The sequence below is a fragment of the Ovis canadensis genome, chromosome 6 (assembly GCF_042477335.2).
Source record: "Ovis canadensis isolate MfBH-ARS-UI-01 breed Bighorn chromosome 6, ARS-UI_OviCan_v2, whole genome shotgun sequence".
NCBI lineage: Eukaryota > Metazoa > Chordata > Mammalia > Artiodactyla > Bovidae > Ovis > Ovis canadensis.
The window spans coordinates 19,538,250-19,564,175 of record NC_091250.1 but is presented as its reverse complement, the minus strand read 5'-3'; the positions used below and the strand labels follow the sequence as shown (position 1 = coordinate 19,564,175).

Here is a 25,926-nt window from a genome sequence, read left to right as displayed (position 1 = left end):
TTCTCTCTTACTTACCAGCTCTTTCTCTTCATCATGGTGATTAATAATCAACCTTTGGGAATTGGGCTTCCCTGCTGGCCCAGATGGTAAAGAATCTACCTGCCAATACAGGAGACACAGGTTCAATCCCTGGGTCAAGAAGATTCCCCTGGAGATGGGAATGGCAACCCAGTCCAGTATTCTTGCCTAGGAAATCCCACAGACAGAGGAGTCTGGCAGGCCTCAGTCATTGGGGTCCAAAGGAGTTGATATGACTTAGCAATTAAATAACAACAGTCTTGATAATTAAACGGTCAGGAATAGTATTATTTGTTCTTCATTGACATATTCGGAGCATGTGTAACATCACATTTAGGAAAAGCCATATGGATATTGGCCAAACAGCTATAACCAAAAGTCAGTGAATATGATTTATTTCTGATAGCATAATGATAATCACTGTTTTGCTACAGGGTAACTCGGGAAAACAGGAGAACAGCGTACATAAATAACCCATGGTGAGGCCATTTTAACACAACCAAACCATCAGTTTTCCCTCTTGACTATCAATTTTCTTCTGTCATATTAACATTTCCCTCGGTATCACACACTGTTTCATCTTTTTTTTTTTTTAAACCATACTCACATTAACATACATATAAAATTAAATGTCTGTATCTTGAAAGATATCAGTGGCCTGCATTCATTGGTTCCCAAACCTGAAAGCTCTACAAGTGAAATACCTTAAGAATTTTTGAGCTTCCCTTCCTTTCTAATACCTGGCTGGAAGAAGAAGTGTTGGAGGCAGAAGAAACACTTTGGCCACGAGGTTGTGACTAATGGGCTTTGGGAAGCTCAGATAATGAAGGGGAAGCAACAGAGTATGGGGAGGGTGACCACTGGAACCATGGCATTTGGGAGCAAGAGGAAAAGACAAAAAGGAGAGGGGTTGCGTTCAAGGGAGAATTAGGTCAGGAATATAGGTGAGGAACTCTGTTGTTCTTCCTGACCCAGCTCTCTTGGGGGTCACTTTGGGGCATGATAAAATGTCATGGACTTGCAGCTGATTCTCACCAACTACACCTAAAAGCCCTTAAACATGACAAAAAGTCTTTCATCCCACTAGTGAAAATAAAAGTTTTAAAAATATAAATATCTGATATAGCTAGATTGGCCTAAATATATTATGTGCTTAGTCACTCAGTTGTGTCCAGTTCTTTGTGACCCCATGAGCTGGAGTCCACTAGGCTTCTCTGCCCATGGGATTTTCCTGGCAAGAATACTGGAGTGGCTTGCCTTTTCCTTCTCAAAATATATTATAGTCAACTTATGAATGAGGATCCCAGGAATTTTTTTCTTTTGATGAAAGAAACTAGCTACAAAACAGGGACATGTGAAAAGTTGAATAGGGTTGAGGTCAAGTCTCAGAAAGGGAAAGAGAACAGATATGGGGCGGGGCGGTACCGAGACATGAAGAACTACAATAACGCTTCAGAATTTGGGTGCTTCAGAAGGCAAAGTGCATTCCCACTGCGATCTCATTTTGTTCTGGTAGCAACTTCCTGGAGTTGGAAGAAGGAAAGGAGACTTCAAGAGGTTGAGTGGCTGGTCAGTCATTACAACCACGGTGACGGGTGAGAAGCTGAAACCCAGGCATCTGCCTCGAAACCCTTCACTGTCTTTGGCTTGACGATTATTGGACAGACTTCATTTGCAAGAGACTATCACCAACCTTCAATCATGCACTAAAAATTACATTATAGTGTTCAATTATTAAACGTAAGAAAAAAAATACAAGGGTTAAGCTATCTCATCCAGCTTAGCAATAGATGGAAAGCCACATTACACTGAATGTGCAAAAAGCAAGTCTTTAACTTTTGCTCAAAATAATTTTCAGATTCAGCTATGAATAGCATGAATTATGAAGACAGTCATAATTAATGCCCACTGCCTAAACCAGAATTCTCAGAAAGTTCAGAATTGAAGAGGGTAAGGTGTCGTTTGAGATGTTTCTTCTCTTCAGGTTGTTCACACAACTTGACTTCAATGTTGCCATCACTGAAGGCTTCTCCTTTGGTCTCCTCAACTGGGTTCTCTTTCCGGGAAAACATTGCTTTCTTCTGCATCATTGTAATTCCTGAATTTCCATGCCTTCGTGCTGGGGATAAGGTTTCTTTTACAATGCAATAACAAACTGCAGATAAAAAATTCTTTTTGAAGTTTTCATTCATAAATGCATAAACAATTGGATTACAGATGGAATTGGAGAATCCAATTATTTGCACTATAGCAAAAATCATCTTGATTGTAACATCATCATATTCCTTCTCAAAGTTGCCTGAAATAAAAAAGTAATGCTTTAGAATGGATATTTGTTTGAATGAACATAAGACAACATTTTTGTTTATCTTCCATCTTTATGAAACAGTTACACTTGTACAACTATGTAAAATTCTCTGTGAAAAATTCTCTAAGACTTTGGGGAGAGCCATCTGATGTCTGAAGGAGACCCACTTTTGTGATGTGTCCTCCTTGCTAGAGAATCTAGGCTTACCAGCCCAGCACATGTTAAAGGGCTTATTGCATTTCAACATGATTTCAAGCTCCACATAAACTGGAAGATTCAGTCACCCTTCAAATGTCCACTTGTCTTACCGAAACACGAACATCTGAGAACCATGTTAAGGTTCAGATTATCAGAGATGATATATTAAGGGTCTAGCTGAAATCCTAGGTGTTATTAAATTCATGTGGCTCAAGTGAGGGTTCCAAGTAGGGAACGCTCACAGGATGTCACACCTCTCCCAGGGTTTAAATGGCTTAGGGAGACCAGACGGCATAGCATGGGAGATGCATCTCAAACATTTTTATCTTCTATAATTACTAAAGCTTTGATAATACTCATATATAATTACCCATCACATAATGATCTGGTTATCTTGAAAACTTGAAAGAAACCTAGTAAATGTTTGAGATTTGATTACCCAAGTGAATGGCTAAACATTTCAATGATTCACTGTCCATTGTAGCAGGGAATGAACCAGAACTTCCATCAAATGAGAAGGACAGTCACTCACTGTATTCGATCATCATGTGAACAATGTGGAAAGGTGCCCAGCACACAGCAAAGAGAGACACCACTGTCACCATCATAACAACAGCTCGCTTCTTCTTCCTGGGTCCGCAAGGATACACTGTATCAGTTAACTTTCCCTTGGCAGATGCGTCAAGTCTAGACCTCTCAGTGATAATTTTCACATATAAATGAAGCTCGTGCATGCTCAGTCTCTTCAGTTGTGTCTGACTCTTTGTGACCCTAAAGACTGTAGCCCGCCAGGCTCCTCTGTCCATGGGATTCTGCAGGCAAGAATGCTAGAGTGGGTTATCATGCCCTTCTTCAGGGCATCTTCCCGACCTAGGGATCAAACCTCTCTCTCTTGTATCTCCTGCACTGCAGGTGAATTCTCTACCACTGAGCCATGAGGGAAGCCTCTAATGAAGCTCATGACAGGCTAACTGTGAACTGTTTATCATCTTTCCCCATTGTTATTACCCTCATCCCTATATTTCTCATATTACAAATATCCTTAAGATACGTGCTCGTTATGAGCCTAGCAGCATGCTACATGCTTGACACAGATTAATCTTCCTGACAAGCCATCGGACAGATGCAGGAACTGAGGCACAGAGAAGGTTAAGTAACTTGCAAAGTCAGATGGCTTTGCAGATCAGAAAGTTGAGAATTTAAACTATAAAGTTTAGTTTGGATTTAAACATAGACAGTCTAACTTCAGTGCCAACACTCTTACTCATTTTATATCGAAGAACACTTATGCCTGTGATAGAAAAATATGGGAAGTCCTCAGGACAGAATTAAAATGTAATCTTCCATTATATAATTAAGCAATACGATTAACCAGGGATTCAGTTTTCTCTATTAGTCACGTAAAGGAGATTAACGTCTGCAAAAGATCTGCACATTTTCAAATTTTAACGAGTCGCATTCATCATTATCTCAACGTGTTAGCCTTTTCTTCGGAGGAAAAGAGAGCTAAATCAGCAATAAGTCCCAAGATGCTGAACGGTCTAGCACCCTGTTCATGGAGCCGGAGTACGTCTTTATACAAATCAGACACGAGAGGTCGCTGCACACTTGAAGAAATGATAAACTTCGTCCACCGCTAGACTTTTAAGCTGGTGTCACGCAGTGTAAGTTATAAAATAAACCAAATGGCCCACAAGTACCATAGCAGTAACTGTGTTTTAAAATTTCTGTTAGTCCATATGATCAGAAAGTAAAGCCCTTAGGTAAAAATAAAATATAAAATAATAGTTAAAAATAAATACCATACTCTCATGTCCAAAGGACTTTTATACGTATCATTTCAGTCTTTTTAGCATCATTCTTTGGGTGTGTATGTGTGTGTTAGTTGCTCAATCACGTCGACTCTTCGCGACCCCATGGACTGTCGCCCGCCAGGCTCTTCTGTCCATGAGTTTCTCCAGGCAAGAATACTGGAGTGGGTTGCCATTCCCTTCCCTAGGGATCTTCCGAACCCAGGGATTGAACCCAAGTCTCTCGCATTGCAGGCAGATTCTTTACCAACTGAGCCAGCCATCAGGGAAGCCCCAAAATAAAATATAACAATTTAAAATAAATAACGTACTCTGGTTTCCAGAGTATTTTTATACATATCATCTCACATCTTTTAGCATCATTCCTTGTGTAGGAGGAAGTATGGATGGATATTTTGATGCTTTCTGGTTGGAGAAGGAAATGGCAACCCACTCCAGTACTCTTGCCTGGAAACTCTCATAGGTGGAGGAGCCTGGTGGGCTACCATCTATGGGGTCGCACAGAGTCAGACACCACTGAAGCGACTTAGCAGCAGCAGCAGCAGCAGCAGTACATATGAGGAAAGTCGGAGGCTTGGGAGTAAGGAGATTTATCCACATCAGGTGGCTGGGAAGTAGCAGAAAGAGGAGAGAGTCACAGCAATTTGTATCAACATGCAGATGAAACTATAACAATTAAAAAACTTTCAGGCAACTATCTGTAACAGTGACCTTCCCCTCTGACTTGGGAGCTGGCGATCTTGCTGTTTCTTTCTGTCATATGTAAAATCAAAAGTTCAAAGTCAGCGCATGTGCTCAACATAAATTACCAATGACACTTTGATTACATTGCCCAGGCATCTGAAATCTCTGGCTACTGTCTCTAAAACAGGTGAATGTTTTAAACAGGTGAATGTTCCATGCAACACACCTGGCTATTTTTGACATTTCTTTTCCATGAATAGTTCGAAGCACAGAGCCATCTCCAACTCTTTTCTTTATCCAAAGTTCATAGCCAATCTTACTGTACAGGATAAGCATCACCATGAGAGGCAGGAGGAAGAGGATGACAAGGATGAAGGTGGTGTAGATTTTCTGGTGCACAGGGCTGCTCCACTCTTCCAAGCAGCACACATGTTCTTTCTCATATAAGAAGTCATACTTAATCTTTAAAACAAATGTAATTCAGTTAGAAGAGCCAGAGGCAACATCAAAGCACACAAAGCAACCAAGACTATTGCTAGGCAGGCTTCTGACAATGTTTACTGTGGGTAGATATTTCAAATGAGATACAATTTTGCTTCTTCTTTTGTTGTGAAGTGTGTTTTCTCGCCTTCACTGCTTAGATTCTTGACAGTTTGATATTTTCTTTTCTATTTTAAATGGAATCGAGGTCCATAGTCTGTTCACTTAAAAAAAAAATCTTTTCCACCTTTTTACATGATAGTCAAGGAAATGACAACCCACTCCAGTGTTCTTGCCTGGAGAATCCCAGGGACGGAGGAGCCTGGTAGGCTGCTGTCTATGGGGTCACACAGAGTCGGACATGACTGACACGACTTAGCAGCAGCAGCAGCATTAAATTTTCAGTTGAGTGAAAGAAAGCACACTAGAATGACCAAAGTATGTATGAAAAAAATAGTTTATTTTAGCATGCCAGCTAGTTATGCTGCATGCGTGCTCCATCATTTAGTCCCAGCCGACTCTTTGCGACCCCCCTGGTGGACTGTAGCCCACCAGGATCCTGTGTTTATGGGATTTCTCAGGCAAGAATCTTGGAGTGGGTTGCCATTTCCTTCTCTAGGGGATCTTTCCAACCCAGGGGTCAAACCCTGTCTCTTGCATCTCCTGCACTGGCAGGCAGGTACTTTACCACTGAGCCACATGGGAAAGCAACCAGCTAGTTTGCTGTTACATGATTTTACTTCCTCAATTGTTGATGAGATCAGTTTTGACAAGGCATCAGACTTCTTCCAGTTGAATAAGTACCGACAGTCTGCATTTTGTTTCTGAACTGAAAATCTGTATTTTGCTACTGCTGTTTCAGATTGTAGTGATCGTGCTGTTCGCAAAGATTTTAGAGGGGAAACTTGTAGCTTTTAGATTTTGAGATGAATGAGAAATTAGGATTCGAACTATTGCCAGTGTACTAATATTCAGACCCAATTATAAGCCTTTGAGGTATATATTATACAGAAAGGCAATTTCTATTTATAAATACTATTTCTAAGAGACTGACTTATGAGTTCAAAAATTAATAAAAACAATTAGAATTCGTTGCTGTTGTTTAGTCGCTCAGTCACATCCAACTCTTTTGCAACCCCATGTACTATGGCCTGCCAGGCTCCTCTGTCCATGGGATTTCCCAGGCAAGAATACTGTACTGGAGTGGGTTGCCGTTTCCTTCTCCAGGGGATTTTCCTGATCCAGGGATCAAACTCGTGTCTCCTGCATTGGCAAGTGGATTGCTTACAACCAAGCCACCAGGGAAACCGTAGAAAATGCTAATATGAGAAAAACTAAACATTTAAAGTACATTCAAAAGTCATATATCTGGATAATAGGAATTAAAGTTAGAAAATTGATCAAAATTCTTATCATCTGAGTCACTCTGGAGCTTTACAGATGAGGAATACTTAAGTCTTAACACATATTTCTGCCTCCATTCCCAGAGTATTATCACCAGTCTTCAGAGTCAACTGAATGGTGGTGGGGGCAGGGTGGGGGGAGGTGGGAAGCTTTCTGGTATTGTTATCAAAAGTATGACAATTCAAGTTTTGATCTAGATATTATTTTTCAAATGCAATGAGGAATGAAAGAATTAAACAATAACTGCAAGGTCTGTACTCCCTGGGAAGAGGATATGAAGGTGAAACTTATTCTGACTCATGAAAGCATAGACCACAGTGGGGGTCACACGCTGATGCATTCTGAAGCACAAGGAGAGGCTGCCAGCCTCTGAACTCTGCACGTTCCCCTGGGGACAAGCAGAGACCTTCTGAGGGTGTGCTCAGATGGTTTCATGGGAACCAATTTCAGACCTTCTATGTCCAAACTCACAATTCTCCAAAAATCTCACTGCCTAAGAGAATGTGTGGGGTGGGGCTGAAGTGTCATGCATTCCAGTTCCTTTTTCATAATCCTCCTTCTTTCAATCTTCACAAGTCCTATCTCTCACCCAACTGCAATCTCACTATGGACCACCAAAATAAGAGGTGGTCCAAACTATGGATGTCAGTGAAGCCCCCTTGAGCAAGGCACCATAAATCCAGGACAGGGTTTTGTGCCTTTCCCTGTATTAAATGGATTTCTATTCAGGGGAAACGACATTAGAAAAAAAAAAAAAGGTGTTTTGACAGGTGATGAGATGTTGTGAATTCCCATTATCCGCATAGTAAAGGGGAGAAGTGATGATAACTTTAACTTGACCACCCTGTTGCTTCCAGCCCCTGAAAGCTGTCAGATACATCACTCCTGGGAGAGAGCACAGTAGGAGCAAAGCAAAGAGAACATCAATGCAAATGCCGACATCACTGGTGCTTCATTTCAGCTGGTGGAGCAGTTAAACCGTCTTGCATGCTTGCAGGCTTGCTAATAAATTTAGGAGTGAGAAGGTGGCCGTGGGAGAGCATATTAATACATTTACTTGACTTGAAAAATGAAATCATACTTGACAGAAAGCAAATCTGATTTGGCTGATCCATCTGACAGAGAGAACTGGTTTTGCCAATTAGATTTAATTAATCTTCTACAAATTAAGTGAGTTATATTTTAAAATATATTTAGAGCATATGATAAAATAATTTTATTTTTAAAAATGGACACATCTCCTTGTGTTCTATGAGCCAGAATTAGACTCCCTATGGGAACTGGGTTGGGTTATTTTTAAAGGTATGGGCTTCCTGCTGGAGATAAGGGCAGCCTCAGAGAAAGGAGTTGGCCATGTCCAACTGTGTGTGGAAGCTTAAAGAAGGGAGTAGCCACTGGAAGCCCCAGGGATATTATTTGTGAGGAACCCATGAAATCAAGAATCAGTCATGAGAAACAGTAATATGCAGAATAAAGGGATCAAAGCTCCTCTCCATACCCTAGGATTCTAGGTCTAAAATGGCTCAAACTGGGGAAAGGGAGACATCTCAAGTTTATTTGAAAGTATGGACTTGAAGGATTGTGGCACTGGACTGGATATTTTGATAAGGGAACTAACAATATTCAGTGACCCGTTACTGTTCTTGTGACTGAAAGTGACCAGAGGTATTTTATTCTCTGAATGACCACAAGAGTTCCAGGACCCATTCAAGGCTTCATCCATCACATTTTTAGAGGTGGTAAGAGACAGAATAAAACTGCCTTCTGTTGTTACCTGTGCAGTCAAGCTCATTTATATACAGGTTGCATCGAACATCAGAGTGAAAAGTGAAAGTGTCAGTCGCTCAGTCGTATCCGACTCTATGCGATCCCATGGACTGCAGCCTGCCAGTCTCCTCTGTTCATGGAATTCTCCAGGCAAGAATACTGGAGTGGGTAGCCATTCCCTTCTCCATGGGATCTTCCCAATACAGGGATCAAACTTGAGTCTCCTGCACTGCAGGCAGATTCTTTACCATCTGAGCCACGAGGGAAGCCCTAAGTTACTTGTTACAATGCACTCTTGCCTGAGGGCTCATTTGATATCCTTGCCAGGGGAACACTGAGTATCCAGCAGTTTCTGTTTACCTACACTAATTTAAACAGGTACAAAATATAAGTAATTTAAAAAATTATCTTAGAGGCCATGTGAGCAACCCCCCTAGTGTCTTTGAAGACCACTGTCTACACTAGCCCTCCCAGGGAGGACACATCCAACTAGGCCCCAGTAAAGAGACCAGGTCACCAAAAATGGTGCAGTGTTTTCTTCACTGTGAATCACCACTGCAGGCTGGGCCCAGCTGACAGAGGTGTGAGGGGAACAGAAAGGTTTATCTTTATTATAAAGACACACACAGACTGACACCACCTATAGAAAGTTATTAAGAATCAAGGATTTAAGATCATTCTCAGGTCACAAATTAATGGCTTATGTGTTCCAGTTCAAATATTTGTCAGTGACTAAGAGGCAGTGGAAGTGCTTATGAAGGAGAATCAACCAATAAGCAGATAAATGGTTAACATTAGAAATGCAATTCAAGACTACAATGAGTTACCATTTCACACCAGTCAGAATGGCTGCGATCCAAAAGTCTACAAGCAATAAATGCTAGAGAGGGTGTGGAGAAAAGGGAACCCTCCTACACTGTTGGTGGGAATGCAAACTAGTACAGCCACTATGGAGAACAGTGTGGAGATTCCTTAAAAAACTGCAAATAGAACTGCCTTATGACCCAGCAATCCCACTGCTGGGCATACACACCAAAGAAACCAGAATTGAAAGAGACACGTGTACCCCAATGTTCATTGCAGCACTGTTTATAATAGGCAGGACATGGAAGCAACCCAGATGTCCATCAGCAGATGAATGGATAAGAAAGCTGTGGTACATATACACAATGGAGTATTACTCAGCCATTAAAAAGAATACATTTGAATCAGTTCTAATGAGGTGGATGAAACTGGAGCCTATTATACAGAGTGAAGTAAGCCAGAAAGAAAAACACCAATACAGTATACTAAGGCATATATATGGAATTTAGAAAGATGGTAATGATAACCCTGTATGCGAGACAGCAAAAGAGACACAGATGTATAGTCTTTTGGACTCTGTGGGAGAGGGCGAGGGTGGGATGATTTGGGAGAATGGCATTGAAACATATATAATATCATATATGAAATGAATCGCCAGTCCAGGTTCGATGAATGATACTGGATGCTTGGGGCTGGTGCAGTGGGACGATCCAGAGGGATGGTACGGGGAAGGAAGAGGGAGGGGGGTTCACGATGGGGAACACGTGTATACCTGTGGCGGATTCACGCTGATGTATGGCAAAACCAATACAATATTGTAAAGTAATTAACCTCCAATTAAAATAAATAAATTTATATTTTTTATAAAAAAGAACTTAAAAAAAAAAAGAAAAATCTAGAGCGAGCATCAAGCTCTTACGATGAAACAAGGCACTGAACACCACCAGGAAAGGCATGTTTCTGCTGACAGGCAAATGTAGAAAGTGACCCTGGAACATTTTATTTTAAGCATTAAAGTCTTAACAATATAAGTTCAAGGAAGAGCTGAAAAAAGCAGAGAAAACTATCTTGAAGCAAATTATTTTATTCCACTTGAAAAACCTCCAGTGAAAAAATTGAGATCACACAAATTCACTGTAATGTGCTTGCAGGGAGGAGAATGATTGCAAGTAAGAGGGGTGGAAAAACATTTCAACAGTGTGAGTACCAATCCCAGCCCCCAGTCTACCTCAAGTCGTTGCACATGCCACATGGGCGCTCCCACGATGACGGCCACCAGCCAGACCAGCCCTGCAAAACGTTAAGATCATTAGAATGCAACTCAGCAAAGCAAAATCCACCTGTACTTAATTCTCTAACCATAAAGACTCCTTATGTTCAAGGGACAGCATAATTTTTTCCCTGGCGCAGGGCAGTGTTCTCCTCACATTTTCCACTCTACCCTCCAAATCCTCACTGGAGCATAAAGAACAGACTTTTGGACACATTGGGAGAAGGAGATGGAGGGATGATTTGCGAGAATAGCCAGTGGGAGTTTGATATATGCATGACACAGGGAACCCAACCTGGAGGGAAGGAGCGGGGCGGGAGGTAAAAGGGGGGTTCAGGAGGGAGGGGACTCGTGTATGCCTATGGCCAATCCATGCTGATGTACAGCAAAAACCATCACAATATAAATTATCCTCCAATTAAAAGTAATTAAGTAACTAATTTAAAGAATAAAAAGCTGTTGCTGGATAAAGCTCAAATTCCTTAAAAGGGTCCCGGAGGTTCTCTACAATGTTGCCTGCCTCTCTGTGTCCTGGGACATTTCTGTTCATGTTCTTCACGCCCGAGTCCTCTCGCGAGGAATTAACAGAATTGGTCTCAGCTCCCATTTCCCTTGGCAGGAACGGATTGGGCACCTACTGTTTGTATGTTTGTTGAATGGATGAATAACATAAACATGATAGAGTGAATCCTCTAGAGCTTCTTAAAGTTGAAATTATATTTATTTTAGGCATAATTATATGAGCATTATTTTCTTGTTTACAAAACAAACATGTATCACAAAAAACCAGAGTACTTCTTCCAAATTTCCCATTTTCCATGAGTTTGTTGAGGGGATTACTTCAATGATGCCTTCCTTAGCAAAGAACAAAAGAGAATCTTAACGTACCAGGGCAAGGCCAGAACCAAGAGCACTGTTTTTGAAGAAAGTTTCCCAGCTCAAACTCTGCTTGCTCTTTCTGTATTGAGTGGGAGCATTTAAAAAAAACACTGCATTGCTGTAGATCTCAAGGAACTGAGACCCACTTAAACTGTGATTGGAATTTATTATAAAGATACACACGGACTGACACCACCTATAGAAAGTTATCAAGAATCAGTGATTCCAGGTTGCCCTCAGGCTCACAAATCATTGTCTCTATTTCTGTCCCCCACTCTCTCTTCATTGCAACACACAGCCATTCTGTCTTAGTCCAATCATTATTTTATTATGTTAGCTCGTATCCAATCATTTTTCCAGTCTTTAGTAGAAATTCTGGAGGCCTTGAGCCTACCTGGCTTAGCTCATTACCAGTTCTCTTGACTCCACTGTCTATTCAGGGATAGAAGGGCAATAACTGGTATAATCTAGGCAAGTAAGCCTAGCAGGTTCTGCCGGCTGAGGAATGGGGGTGGGGGATTCATCTAGAGGGCGGACCCAGTGAGGGAGCGGACCCAGTGAGAGGACAAGGCTGGTTTCCCGAGTGACAGAGACAGAGGAAGACGTCAGTCAGCGCTGCAGGAAAGCCTCCTGGGGAGATGAATCTTCTTGATTTAAACGTTTTCTGTCTCCTATGACTTTTTTGAGTAGGAACTGACTTGGCTGCCTATTATCAACTTTGCCTACAAATGTCAAAACTCTCTTTCCTTCTCTGTCTTTTTAAAAATAACTTCCGCCCTCTATGTATTTCTTTCCTAACCCTCTTTCCACACCCACATGCTGTTTTCAGATGTTCTGATGGTGGAAACATGTCAATTATTAAAAGCCAAGAGGTCTTTGAATTCTTTTTCAGGGAGAATGTGACATAAATTTGAAAATAACTAACAATTTTTCCCTCTATGGGCTTATCTATTCAGTTCAAACTATTTCAAAGAGTTTAGTGTAGCAAAACCTTCAGGAGTTCTTTCTGTAACTCTACTATCCCATGCTGGCTAAATTCTTACAGCAGAAATAAATGTTTACTCATTCCTCTCAAGTGAGATATTAGTAAAAATTGCTGCCTTTGATTATCATATTAGTTGTTCTGAAACCTCTGGTTATTCAGCTATAGTGCATTCAAATCACTGAGAACCACACTGAAGTTTTAAATGGCTCAATTATAATTACCAAAGAAAGAAATTTTCCATTTCACTGTGCTACGCTTTAGGACATTGCTTTCAGTTTACATACATCACAGGATACACGGTGATTCAGACACGGTTACAGCAAGCTGGGGATTCAGGAGTGCCTGAAGCACAATTAGGATGTGAATGAAATCCATCTTTGTCAGGCTTCTCCAGCACTCGGGACCCAGTGTCCTCACAGGTCCTGCCGCCTTCTGCTGCTGTGTACTCCACTCTGAGACCCATCTAGGCAGCACCTGTGTTCCCTACTCTTCTAAACACACCTTCCTGGCCTCTGTCAAAAACTACCTGTTAACACATTAAAAAGATCATACACCATGACCAAGTGGGCTTTATCCCAGGGATGCAATGATTCTCCAATATCCGCAAATCAATTAATGTAATTCACCACATTAACAAATTGAAAAATAAAAAGCATATGATTATCTCAATAGATGCAGAGAAGGCGTTTGACAAAATTCAACATCCATTTATGATAAAAACTCTCCAGAAAGCAGGAATAGAAGGAACATACCTCAACATAATAAAAGCTATATATGACAAACCCACAGCAAACATTATCCTCAGTGGTGAAAAATTGAAAGCATTTCCCCTAAAGTCAGGCACAAGACAAGGGTGCCCACTTTCACTGCTACTATTCAACATAGTTCTGGAAGTTTTGGCCACAGCAATCAGAGCAGAAAAAGAAATAAAAGGAATCCAAATTGGAAAAGAAGACATAAAACTTTCACTGTTTGCAGATGACATGATCCTCTACATAGAAAACCCTAAAGACTCCACCAGAAAATTACTAGAGCTCATCAATGAATATAGTAAAGTTGCAGGATATAAAATCAACACACAGAAATCCCTTGCATTCCTATACACTAATAATGAGAAAGTAGAAAAAGAAATTAAGGAAACAATTCCATTCACCATTGCAACGAAAAGAATAAAATACTTAGGAATATATCTATCTAAAGAAACTAAAGACCTATATATAGAAAACTATAAAACACTGATGAAAGAAATCAAAGAGGACACTAATAGATGGGGAAATATACCATGTTCATGGATCGGAAGAATCAATATAGTGAAAATGAGTATACTACCCAAAGCAAATTACAAACTCAGTGCAATCCCTATCAAGCTACCAGCCATATTCTTCACAGAACTAGAACAAATAATTTCAAGATTTGTATGTAAATACAAAAAACCTCAAACTGCCAAAGCAACCTTGAGAAATAAGAATGGAACTGGAGGAATCAACTTGCCTGACTTCAGGCTCTACTACAAAGCCACAGTCATCAAAACAGTATGGTACTGGCACAAAGACAGACATATAGATCAATGGAATAAAATAGAAAGCCCAGAGATAAATCCACACACATATGGACACCTTATCTTTGACAAAGGAGGCAAGAATATACAATGGAATAAAGACAATCTCTTTAACAAGTGGTGCTGGGAAAACTGGTTAACCACTTGTAAAAGAATGAAACTAGATCACTTTCTAACACCCCACACAAAAATAAACTCAAAATGGATTAAAGATCTAAACGTAAGACCAGAAACTATAAAACTCCTAGAGGAGAACGTAGGCAAAACACTCTCCGACATAAATCACAGCAGGATCCTCTATGATCCACCTCCCAGAATACTGGAAATAAAAGCAACAATAAACAAATGGGATCTAATTAAAATTAAAAGCTTCTGCACAACAAAGGAAAATATAAGCAAGGTGAAAAGACAGCCTTCTGAATGGGAGAAAATAATAGCAAATGAAGCAACTGACAAACAACTAATCTCAAAAATATACAAGCAACTTATGCAGCTCAATTCCAGAAAAATAAACGACCCAATCAAAAAATGGGCCAAAGAACTAAATAGACATTTCTCCAGAGAAGACATACGGATGGCTAACAAACACATGAGAAGATGCTCAACATCACTTATTATTAGAGAAATGCAAATCAAGACCACAATGAGGTACCACTTCACACCAGTCAGAATGTCTGTGATCCAAAAATCTGCAAGCAATAAATGCTGGAGAGGATGTGGAGAAAAGGGAACCCTCCTACACTGTTGGTGGGAATGCAAACTAGTACAGCCACTATGGAGAACAGTGTGGAGATTCCTTAAAAAATTGCAAATAGAACTGCCTTATGACCCAGCAATCCCACTGCTGGGCATACACACCAAAGAAACCAGAATTGAAAGAGACACATGTACCCCAATGTTCATCACAGCACTGTTTATAATAGCCAGGACATGGAAACAACCTAGATGTCCATCAGCAGATGAACGGATAAGAAAGCAGTGGTACATATACACAATGGAGTATTGCTCAGCCATTAAAAAGAATTCATTTGAATCAGTTCTGATGAGATGGATGAAACTGGAGCTGATTATACAGAGTGAAGTAAGCCAGAAAGAAAAACACCAATACAGTATACTAACATATATATATGGAATTTAGAAAGATGGCAATGACGACCCTGTATGCAAGACAGCAAAAAAGACACAGATGTGTATAATGGACCTTTGGACTCAGAGGGAGAGGGAGAGGGTGGGATGATTTTGGAGAATGGCATTGAAACATGTATACTATCATGTAAGAATAGAATCGCCAGTCTATGTCTGACGCAGGATACAGCATGCTTGGGGCTGGTGCATGGGGATGACCCAGAGAGATGTTATGGGGAGGGAGGTGGGAGGGGGGTTCATGTTTGGGAACGCATGTAAGAATTAAAGATTTTAAAATTAAAAAAAAAAATAAAGTGGAAGCGAATGAGAAAAAACAAAAAACAAAAACCAAAAACTACCTGTTGAAATCTACTTGCTTCTTACCTCAGGATGACAGCTGACTAATCTAATGAATATTAATATGGAGATGACACTGACCGATTTTAGATCAGCTGTGTGCCTGTGTGCGTTAAGTCGTTTCAGTCATATCCCACTCTTTGCAACGCTATGGATGGTCGCCCACCAGGCTCCTCTGTCCATGGGATTCTCCAGGCAAGAACACTGGAGTGGGTTGATGTGCCCTCCTCCAGGGTATTTTCCTGACCCAGGGATTGAACCCGTATCTCTTATGCCTACCTGCACTAGTAGCTGGGTTCTTTACCACTGCTGCTGCTGCTGCTAAGTTGCTTCAGTTGTGTCTGACTCTGCGCGACCCCACAGATGGCAGCCCACCAGGCTCCCCCCGTCCCTGGGATTCTCCGGGCAAGAACACTGGAGTGGGTTGCCATTTCCTTCTCCAATGCATGAAAGTAAAAAATGAAAGTGAAGTCACTCATTCGTGTCCAGCTCTTAGCGACCCCATGGACTGCAGCCTACCAGGCTCCTCTGTCCATGGATTCTCCAGGCAAGAGTACTAGCACCACCTTAAAAAGTTAGGAACAGCAACTCAGGGAAATCTGAGAGGAGAGATTTTCAGTGCTGAGCTAGGCCTAAAGAAGAGAGGGGAGGGGAGCAGTAAGTTCGGAGATGACTGAAACCGTGAAATGACACCCCAATGCCTACAAGACAGACAGGAGTTTCCTCCTCTAGTTCATAAACATGGTTCACGTTACAGAAATTCTGTTTGTTCTGTAATGAAGCACAGCTTTAATGCTGCCAGGGGCATGTCCTCACCCAGCATCGTGAAAGCCCTTCGGTTGGTGTACTGCCACTTCATTTTAAAAGGATGCACCAGCCCCTGGTGTCTCTCCACAGCAATGCAGGTCATCGTGAGGATTTCTGTCACGACAGCGGTGGACTGGACAAATGGCACCATCTTGCAAATGAAGGCACCTGCAGCAAGGAACCAGGACAAGTTAAGTGGCAACAGGAATAGAAGTGTTATCTCTCTTTGTCATTATCACAGTGAATTCTTTCTGAGCCTCTGTTTAAAAGTTTTATGACTATAAATACACAGTAGATACAAAATAATTGAGAAAGTTTGTACTGGATGATATTTTCTTTCCTTAAGTGGATTTCAAGTTACTAAATGATGTGTAATTATGTATAGTGGGATGATGAAAGGACAAGTAAGTATCTGGCCATTGACAATAAGCAGAAGAAAATCAGTGTGACCCTTCTTTGAGAAAAAGCAAAGTTGGTATTAACTGGTTTCTTGGGGTCTAAACCACAAAGTGGTTCTTGATTCTTTCTTCCTTTTTGGTTTCCTGTCAAATCGTAACAAAGGGATAATTTTCACCAAAGTCTCTCTGATTTCTTCTTTTATCTTTTACTGTCCTTTGACTTCCTGTCCAAGACTTAATATGCAGATTATACCATTATGCTCTTAACTGATTTCACATTCTCTAATGCAGAGGTCTCCAAGTCTGCGAGCATACTTCATTTGATATACATAATATTTTAAATAAAAATATCTGGATGCATTGCCCGCATTTATAAATTTCTTACACTGTGTGTCCAGCCCCCTCACCACTGGTATTTGTAAGATACGGTCTGACATTTCTGCTCTTGAATCCACCCTGCTCATCAATACCAAATTAATTACTTTGAACTATCTGAAAGGCATAAGCTCAGGGAGTATAAAAAGTTGGAAGAGACTTCAGTCCACTTGCTCAAACCAGAGTTCTTCTTTTCACCTCCTCTCCCAAATGCTCTGCCTGGCTCTGCTTAGAGACCTAAGGAAGCCCTCCTTGCTGGCACATCCTCACTTCAGGTCTTCACATGTCTTTTCCTTCTGCTTGGAATGTTCTTCCCCAGGAGACTATTCCTCACACCTTTCACCGAAGTCCTTGCTCAGATGTCACCCTCTCAATGAGGCTGACCTACTTGAATAAACCTGTTGTCACTACAGCATGTCCCTTGCCACCTCCTCTCATTCTACACTTTCCCCATAACTCTTCCAATTCCAACGTGCTATGTAATTTACTGACTTGCTTTATTGTTTATTGAAAGTTTCCCCAGCCCTGTGCATGCATGCTTAGTTGCTTCAGTTCATGTCCGACTCTTTGTGACCCTATGGACCTTAACCCACCAGGCTCCTCTGTCCATGGGATTCTCCAGGCAAGAGTACTGAAGTGGGTTGCCGTGCCCTCCTCCAGGGGACCTTCCTGACCCTGTGTCTCCTCCTCCTGTGGCTCCTGCATTGGCAAGTGGGTTCTTTACTACTAGCGGCACCTGGGAGAACCTTCCCCACCTGTACTAGGATGTAAACACTCTGAGAGTAAGGGTTTTTGTCTCTTTTTGCACTGACATGTTCTAAGCACTGAGAATGGTACACAGAAGGCTCTCAACTGGCATTCACTCAGCTGAAGAGGATGAGAGACTAGCAAGCTCTTACCTTGTTAAACTGACATCATTCAACTTTGGAGAGGCTCTCGCTGGGAAAAGGATCTTTCAATAATTTCATCCACTTCTTTAATTTTTCTTTCTGAGAGTTTTAGAATTAATCTTTCCCAAAGAGCAACTCTTCATATATTTAAAAGATACTTTTATGTCATGCTTACATCTTTTCCAGTTGCCCCAGCTACTCCTCATGACATGCTCTTCAGATCTTTCAACTCCCTGGACACCTTCCATTGAACTTTCTCAGTTTGTGACTATGTGGCCCAAAAGGGAACCCGCCATGCTCAGGATGTGGTCTGGACAAGGCAGAAACTGTAGGGCTGTCCTGCTTCCCTGGGTCTGAACATCTTCTGTGCATGTAACTGAAATACACATCAGCTAGAATTTTCAAATGGTTGGTGTCTGTTGAACTTGAAGTCAATTTGAAATTAATTGGGTCCATTTAACAGAAAATTTCTGTTAACTCAAGATTTCCTTAATTTCCATCCTGTGATTTAGTTAAAAAAAAAAAAAAAGACCTAATATCGCTAGAGATACTTCCATTCTAATCCTTTTTGGAAGCTCCACATGGCAACCTAAGAGCCTGTCCCACATACTCCCAATCTCTGTTCCAGATTCTCAAATTCCAACCCTGTTCAAAGTTAAGGCCCTTCCTTTCCAGCAAGATAGTTTTGAGCTAAATGCAGTAATTTATCAATACTTTCAGTACCCATATATTTCACTACTTGAACACTGACCATATTGTGAATGAAATAGCTTACCTCAAATCCTGTTTTGGATGTGACATTTGAAAAAATGAATACATGACCAAATTATTCATCTGGGTATTTCTCCTTTTTTTTTTTTTTTGAAAATTTGATCAGAATTTCCTTGATTCTTTCAGCCAAATTGATTCTTTCAGAACAAAAGTTGGACAGACTAAAGCTAAAGAAATACCAGAAGAGACTTCCCATGAAATGGACATGGATCCATTATCAATACATTTTAGGTACAACTACCCAAACAAAAATGATTGTTGTAGTGTTATCTCATTGTAATGCTTCCATCCTAAATCTACTCAACACGTCCATCACAATGGTATGGAAAATTGGTCAGCTGATTGCCTGATACTAGGATACACTATGATCTTGATTCATCTAACCTATTAGTTCAGTTCAGTTCTGTCGCTCAGTCGGCTACTCTAAACTTCTATTTCATCCCTTTTGTAAAAAAGAATTAATAATACCTATCTGTTACAGGACCAATGTTTCTACTTCATAAAATGACATAAATATCCAATAAAAGAATAAATGGCAGCCCGATTAAAAGAATACTGGTAAATTCAGTACACATGGAACTGATAGATTCTTTGTGGCTAAATGTCCCATTAAAGAACATATACTTCAATAGTCTATTTTGCAGATAAATATATTGCAGCTTAAAGGAGTTGTGATTTGCTCATGTCCAGAGAGCTGTTTATTGACCAAATGAAGGCATGAATCCAGGTCGTCTGTCTCCAGCTCTTTCCACTATGTCACCTTCACTTATCTGAACACATCCATGTTATATGGCTGTTTTCTTGTCTACATGCTCAAAATTCATCTGTTTAATGATCCACTTGAAAATTTTGTACCAAGAGGAGTTCTGTAATCTGTCATTGTAACGGTTTATGAATCTAGACAGCATTTGCCCAACTCATTACTTCTGATATTTCTCCAATCAACTTTCTAAGAAATTACTGAGAAGTTTTTTTGATCACACCTCCAACTGTCTTCAGTGTTGTGGCATATAATTTATCTGCATGGAAGATATGAGTTGCTTTAAAAATAGGTAGATGCTTTTGAACTGTGGTGTTGGAGAAGACTCTTGAGAATCCCTTGGACTGCAAGGAGATCCAACCAGTCCATCCTAAAGGAGATCAGTCCTGGGTGTTCATTGGAAGGACTGATGCTGAGGCTGAAATTCCAATATTTTGGCCACCTCGTGTGAAGAGCTGACTCATTTGAAAAGACCCTGATGCTGGGAAAGATTGAGGACAGGAGGAGAAGGGGATGACAGAGGATGAGATGGTTGGATGGCATCACCGACTCAACGGACACACATTTGAGTGGACTCCAGGAGCTGGTGATGGACAGAGGCCTGGTGTGCTGCAGTTCATGGGGTTGCAAAGAGTTGGACACGACTGAGTGACTGAACTGAACTGTGGCTTGTGGGTCAGTTTCCAGACCAGGGATCAAAACCTGGGTCCTGACAGTGAAAGTTCTAAGTGCAAACCTCTAGACTGCCAAGAAATTCTCTATTTTTCACATTTTGATTGTTTACCATCTACCTTCACTTTCTGATAGAAGCACAATTTCCTCTGGTGCATGAACTCTCCTCTATGCAGGAAGGTTAGGGAAGAGGCCCTACTAGAGAAGACAAGGCAAACACAGGATGGAGTCTCTCAAAGAATCTATCGGCTCCAAATGTGCCAAATTTATCTCAGTTTTTTTAACTTGCTGAGAGAGTGCAGTGAAGATGAAAGGAAGATTTGAAGTGGTGGGCCCTGTGCTCACCAGATCATGAGCATGAACAGAACACTGTTTAGTTGTGGCTGCTCACCTCTGTGCACCCTTGGTCCCTGCCTGTTGCAGGTCCTTCCTACAGATTCATGATCTTGTGAGCCTCCAACATCTTTCTGGAATATCCCCTTCTCTTAAGCTACTTAGCTATCAACTGCAGACCAAGTAAACTTTTTTTGGCTACTTCTCTTTCATCACTTTTTCTCTGGAAGGTAGATTTCCTAAAATGTAGAATATTCCAGTTAGCACTCCTCCTCTGTGCATTGCTAAGGCTTATATAACAGTTCAAATCCTACTATTATAGTTTGCTTCCATTGTTGTTCTATTTCTACTACATCAAATTCTTTCCCAAGAATTTACAATAATTCTCCTTTGCCTACTAGATTAGGAACAAAAGCTTTGATTAAATATTTATTTCCTTCTTTATTTATTGCCTTTTTCCTGGTGGATCCCACCTGCAATGCTGGAGTCCTGGGTTCAGTCCCTGGGTTGAAAAGATCCCCTGGAGGAGGGCATGGCAACTCACTCCCGTGTTCTTGCCTGGAGAATCCCCATGGACAGAGGAGCCTGGTGGGCTAGAGTCCATGGGGCCGCAAAGAGCTGGACATGACTGAGTGACTAAGCACAGAAAACCTTCTTTTTACCACCTTTTTATACAACTTAATTTTCCAGAAAGTGAACTCTTTGCTCTGCATATGAATGATATCCACTCTTCTACCTACCCATACTGGTCCTCACCTCCTATCGTATGCAGTGTAGGTCTCAGTGATTCAAATTGAAACAAGATCTCATTATTTCTAAAAATGATACTTGGAAATTGAAAACAACTTGGCCAGTATTAGTGACTTTAAAAAGGATCCAAGTGGAAAGGACAGAGTGAAAAACAACCAGAGTTTTCATACTTAGAAAAGATTAAAAACATTCCTTTATTAATTCAGAAAATGGTAGAATGAGCTATGATTGCAAGAAATGATGATAACTATGATGATGTCTATGAATAATTTGTTCCAAGGTTGGTAATAAACAAAATGAATAGATATTTGCAGTTTTAAAGGAAAGATTGCTTTATAGAACCACTATTTGAAACAATAGTCTAACAAACTACAAAACAATCTGGATTTAATTTCCTGTACAAAAAAATTAAGCCATATTCAAACAATTGATGCATCCTGTCCCATTATGGCTGTTAGTTTCTAGTTTTTTTTCTACAGCGTTTCTTAAGCAGCTGCCGCTGCTGCTGCTAAGTTGCTTCAGTCGTGTCCGACTCTGTGCGACCCCAGAGACGGCAGCCCAACAGGTTCTGCTGTCCCTGGGATTCTCCAGGCAAGAGCACTGGAGTGGGTTGCCATTTCCTTCTCCAGTGCATGAAAGTGAAAAGTAAAAGTGAAGTCGCTCAGTCGTGTCTAACTCTTCGCGACCCCATGGACTGAAGCCTACCAGGCTCCTCCATCCATGGGATTTTCTAGGCAAGAGTACTGGAGTGGGTTGCCATTGCTTTCTCCTCTTAAGCAGCTAGCTGCTAATAAATTTACCAAATCCTGAATCCTAACAGCATTTCCCTCAACCACATCCAGTGGTTGGGAACAAACTAAATACAGGCAGAGTCAGAATTGCTATACAACCTGTGGCTGAGAACCACAGTGGAACAGAACTGTGGAATTCCTTGGCAGGAAGGCCCTCCCAGCAAGGATCCAGGCTGAGGGTTTCCATCAGTGTTCCATGGAGCCCTGCGCTCCTGCAGGCAGGCTCTAGGAACTGCCAAGAAAGGAGAGGAGGCTCTGAGCGCCATTCCTGCTGCAGCTGGATCAGTCCACCTGAATCCAGTTTAACTTAACATGGTTCCAGCACATAAGTCACCGGCAATTTCAAAGAAGTTATAGAACCTTAATTCTGGCAGAAAAAATACACTCACACCCAGTGGAAGGTAAAGCGATTCATTCACCATAAGTCTCCACAGCTGTGAAGGTGTAAGAGTACTTAAAAACAGGGAAAAACATTCCACCCCAAGAAAATGTTTAGAGCAATAGTCACCAACCTTTGTGGTGCCAGGCATGGTTTCATGGGGAAGATGATTTAAATGCATTACATTTACTGTGCAGTATTATTTCTATTATTATGACATCAGCTCCATCTCAGATCATCAGGCATTAGATCTCTTGAAGAATTTTCCACAGTTTGCACTGACCCTGGTGTGTTGCAGTCCAGGGGATGAAAAAGAGTTGGACATGACTGAGCGATTGAACTGAATACAGTCAAAGACATTGGCCTAATCAATAAAGCAGAAGTAAATGTTTTTCTGGAAGAAAAAAAAAAAAAAGAACTCCAAAGTGGACTGGGAGATTCTGCCAATTTAAACCATAACAGACTAAAATTTAAAACAGATATGTGGCAAATCTCTCCTAGAACTTCAGCCCTCCTGATAATTACAGTTGATGCTTGAACAACATGGGGGTTAGGATATTGACTAGGGCACAGCTGATTATCAGACAGTAACTTCACAGTCAGCCTTCCATATCCAAGGATTCAATCAACCTTGGATTGTGCAATACTGCTGTGTTTACTATTGAAATTTTTGCATATAAGTGGACCCTTGAAGTTCAAATCTGTGTTGTTCAAGGGTCAACTGTATCCCTAATTAGTGTAAGACCTTTACAAGGCAATCTAGTAATTATCCTCTGATTTACAAACTTTCCGATAATGCTGCATCTGTGCAGCAGGAAAGAGGGAGGAACTGAGCTGAGGGAAAGGGAAGCCTGGCTCCCAGCGAAGGGGAAGGCTCAGAGGAGGCAGAAGGCACCTTGATTCCTGCAGAGTAGAGGGGCAAGGAGAAAAGTCTTACAGTTCCCAGGTGCCAAGAAGAGAGAGTCTCTATTGAGAGACAGTAGGAGGAAACTGACAGCAAGGGAGATAAGCCACTTTTTTTTTTTCCCCCAGAATTCTTGTTATACTTAGGGAAGGAGACAGAAGGCCCCCAGCTGGCTCTGAGAGGAAGCATGTCCATTTGGGATGCTATAAGAACATCCCATGGATGGGATGACTTATAAAGACAGAGATTTACTTCTCACAGCTGTGGAGGTTGGAAGCCCCTGAGGTCAAAGTGAACAAGCATGGTTCAGGGAGGACCCTTCAGGGTTGCAGACCTCACACAGTGTCCTCACCGGGCAGAAAGGGCCAGAGAGCTCCATGGGATCTCTCTTACAAGAGCACAAATCCTATTCATGAGGGCTCTGCTCTTCTGACCTCTTATTTCTTCTTTCTTTTCATTAATTGAAAATGTCATGAGATAATTATAGAGTCACATGCAGTTGTAAGAAGTAAGAGAGACCCCTTGTACACTTTGCCCAGTTTTCCCCAATGGTAACATGTTGTAAAACTACACAAATATCACAACCAAGACATTGACATTAATATAATCCACTGATCTTATTCAGATTTTGTCTGTACTCATTTGTGGTCTATGGATTTTTATTAATAGGTTCATGTATCTGCCACCACGGTTAAGATACTGAATAGTTCCTCGCGTTGCCCTTTTATAATCACACCCATGTTCCTCCTGTCTCTGCCCCTCCCTGTCCCTAACCACTGGCAACTATTAGTCTGTTTTCCATTCCTAAAACTTTTCATTTCAAAAATATAAATATAGCAACATAGTAAATAACATTTTGGGATTGGGTTTTTTCTTTTAGCACAAACCCCTGAACACACATCCAAGTTGTTGCATTTATCAACAGTTGGTTCCTCTGTATGCTAATCCTCCACAGAATGTTTGTGCTACAGTTTGCTTAATTCATCCACTGAGGATCATCTGGGGTATTCCCCTTTTTGACTATTACAAAAAAGCAGTTATGAATATTCATGCAAAAGTTTTGGTATGAACAAAACTTTTCATTTTTCTGGGATAAATACCCAAGAGTTTAATTCTCTGATGGCATGGTAATTGCATATTTAATTTTGTAATAAATTGCAAAATTATTTTCCAGAATGGCTGTCATTTGACATTCCTGCTGGCAATGTACAAGTGATTCAGTTTCTCCATATCCTTGCCAACAGTCAACGTTGTTACTATTTTTTATTTTAGCCATTCTGATTTATGTGTATTGATATTATTTCAATTTTCAATTCCCTGATTTTTATAAGGCTGAACATCTTTTCATGTATTCATTTGCCATCTGTATATCCTCTCTGATGAAATTTCTCTTCATTTGTTTTGCCGATTTTCTGCTTACACTGTCTTCTCACTGCTGAATTTTGAGAATTCTTTATATATTCTAGATAAGAGTATTTTGTAAGATATACATTTTGTACATATTCTTTCTCCATCTGTAGCTTGTCCTTTCATTTTCCCACATGGACTTTAACAGAAGAAGTATTTAATTTTGATGAGGTCCAAATTATCAGTTTTTCCTTTTACGCACTGAGCTTTTGGTGTTGGGTTAAGAATCCCAAGAATTCCGTGCTCACCCGTGATCATTTTCTGTGGTTTTCCCCAAAGTTCCATAACCTTACATTTACGTTTAGGTCTACCACACATTTTGAGTAGGCTTTTGTATAAAGGGTCAGATTTAAGATGAGTAGTTTTTGTTTGTTTCGTTGGTTTATTTTTGCCTACAAATGTCAACTGCTCCAGCACTGTTTGTGAAACAGGCATTCCTTCCTCCATTGAGTCACACCTTTGTTAAAAATCAATTGAGCATATTTGTGTAGGTCTATTTCTAAGTTCTCCATCTGCTCCATTCAAGTGTGTTTACCCCTCTGCCAATACCACACTGTTTTGATTACTTTATCTACATAAAAAGTTTGACAACAGGCAGAGGAATTTCTCTCACATCATTCTTCTTTGTCAAGATTATTTTAACTCTTCTAGTCTCTGTGCCTATTATAAATTTCTGAACAAACTCATCTATGTTTTAAAAAAAAAATCCTTGCTAAGATTTTGATAGGAATTACTTTAAACCTATGATCACTTTTGGGAAAACTGACATCATTAATATGTTGAGTATTCTAAACCATTAACACAGTATGTCTCCCGTTTATTTATGCATTCTTTGATCTTCTTCACCTGCATTTTGTCATTTTCCGGTACATAGAATGGAAAACTGTGCTGTGTTTACTGTATACCTAAGTATTTCATTTTCTTGAAGTAGTTGGAAGCAGTGTGGTATTTTTCATTTCATTTCCTGCATTTTACTTATTAATATAGAAATACCATTGAGTTTTGTGTGTTGATCTTGTATACTTTGACATTGCTGAATTC

At 40.6% G+C, this 25,926-nt stretch overlaps 1 protein-coding gene across 1 annotated transcript in view; it reads right to left on the bottom strand.

Annotated features, from left to right (window-relative positions):
• Positions 1-278: 278 nt before the first annotated feature.
• QRFPR (pyroglutamylated RFamide peptide receptor) overlaps positions 279-25,926 on the bottom strand; it is a 55,957-nt gene continuing 30,309 nt past the window's right edge. Inside the window, exons 2-6 of the mRNA XM_069592943.1 lie at positions 16,465-16,623; positions 10,703-10,764; positions 5,246-5,481; positions 3,057-3,154; positions 279-2,317 (exon numbers count right to left, since the gene is read on the bottom strand). Coding sequence (XP_069449044.1) covers positions 1,917-2,317; positions 3,057-3,154; positions 5,246-5,481; positions 10,703-10,764; positions 16,465-16,623 — 956 coding nt within the window. The 3' untranslated portion in view covers positions 279-1,916. The remainder of the gene's footprint in view (positions 2,318-3,056; positions 3,155-5,245; positions 5,482-10,702; positions 10,765-16,464; positions 16,624-25,926) is intronic.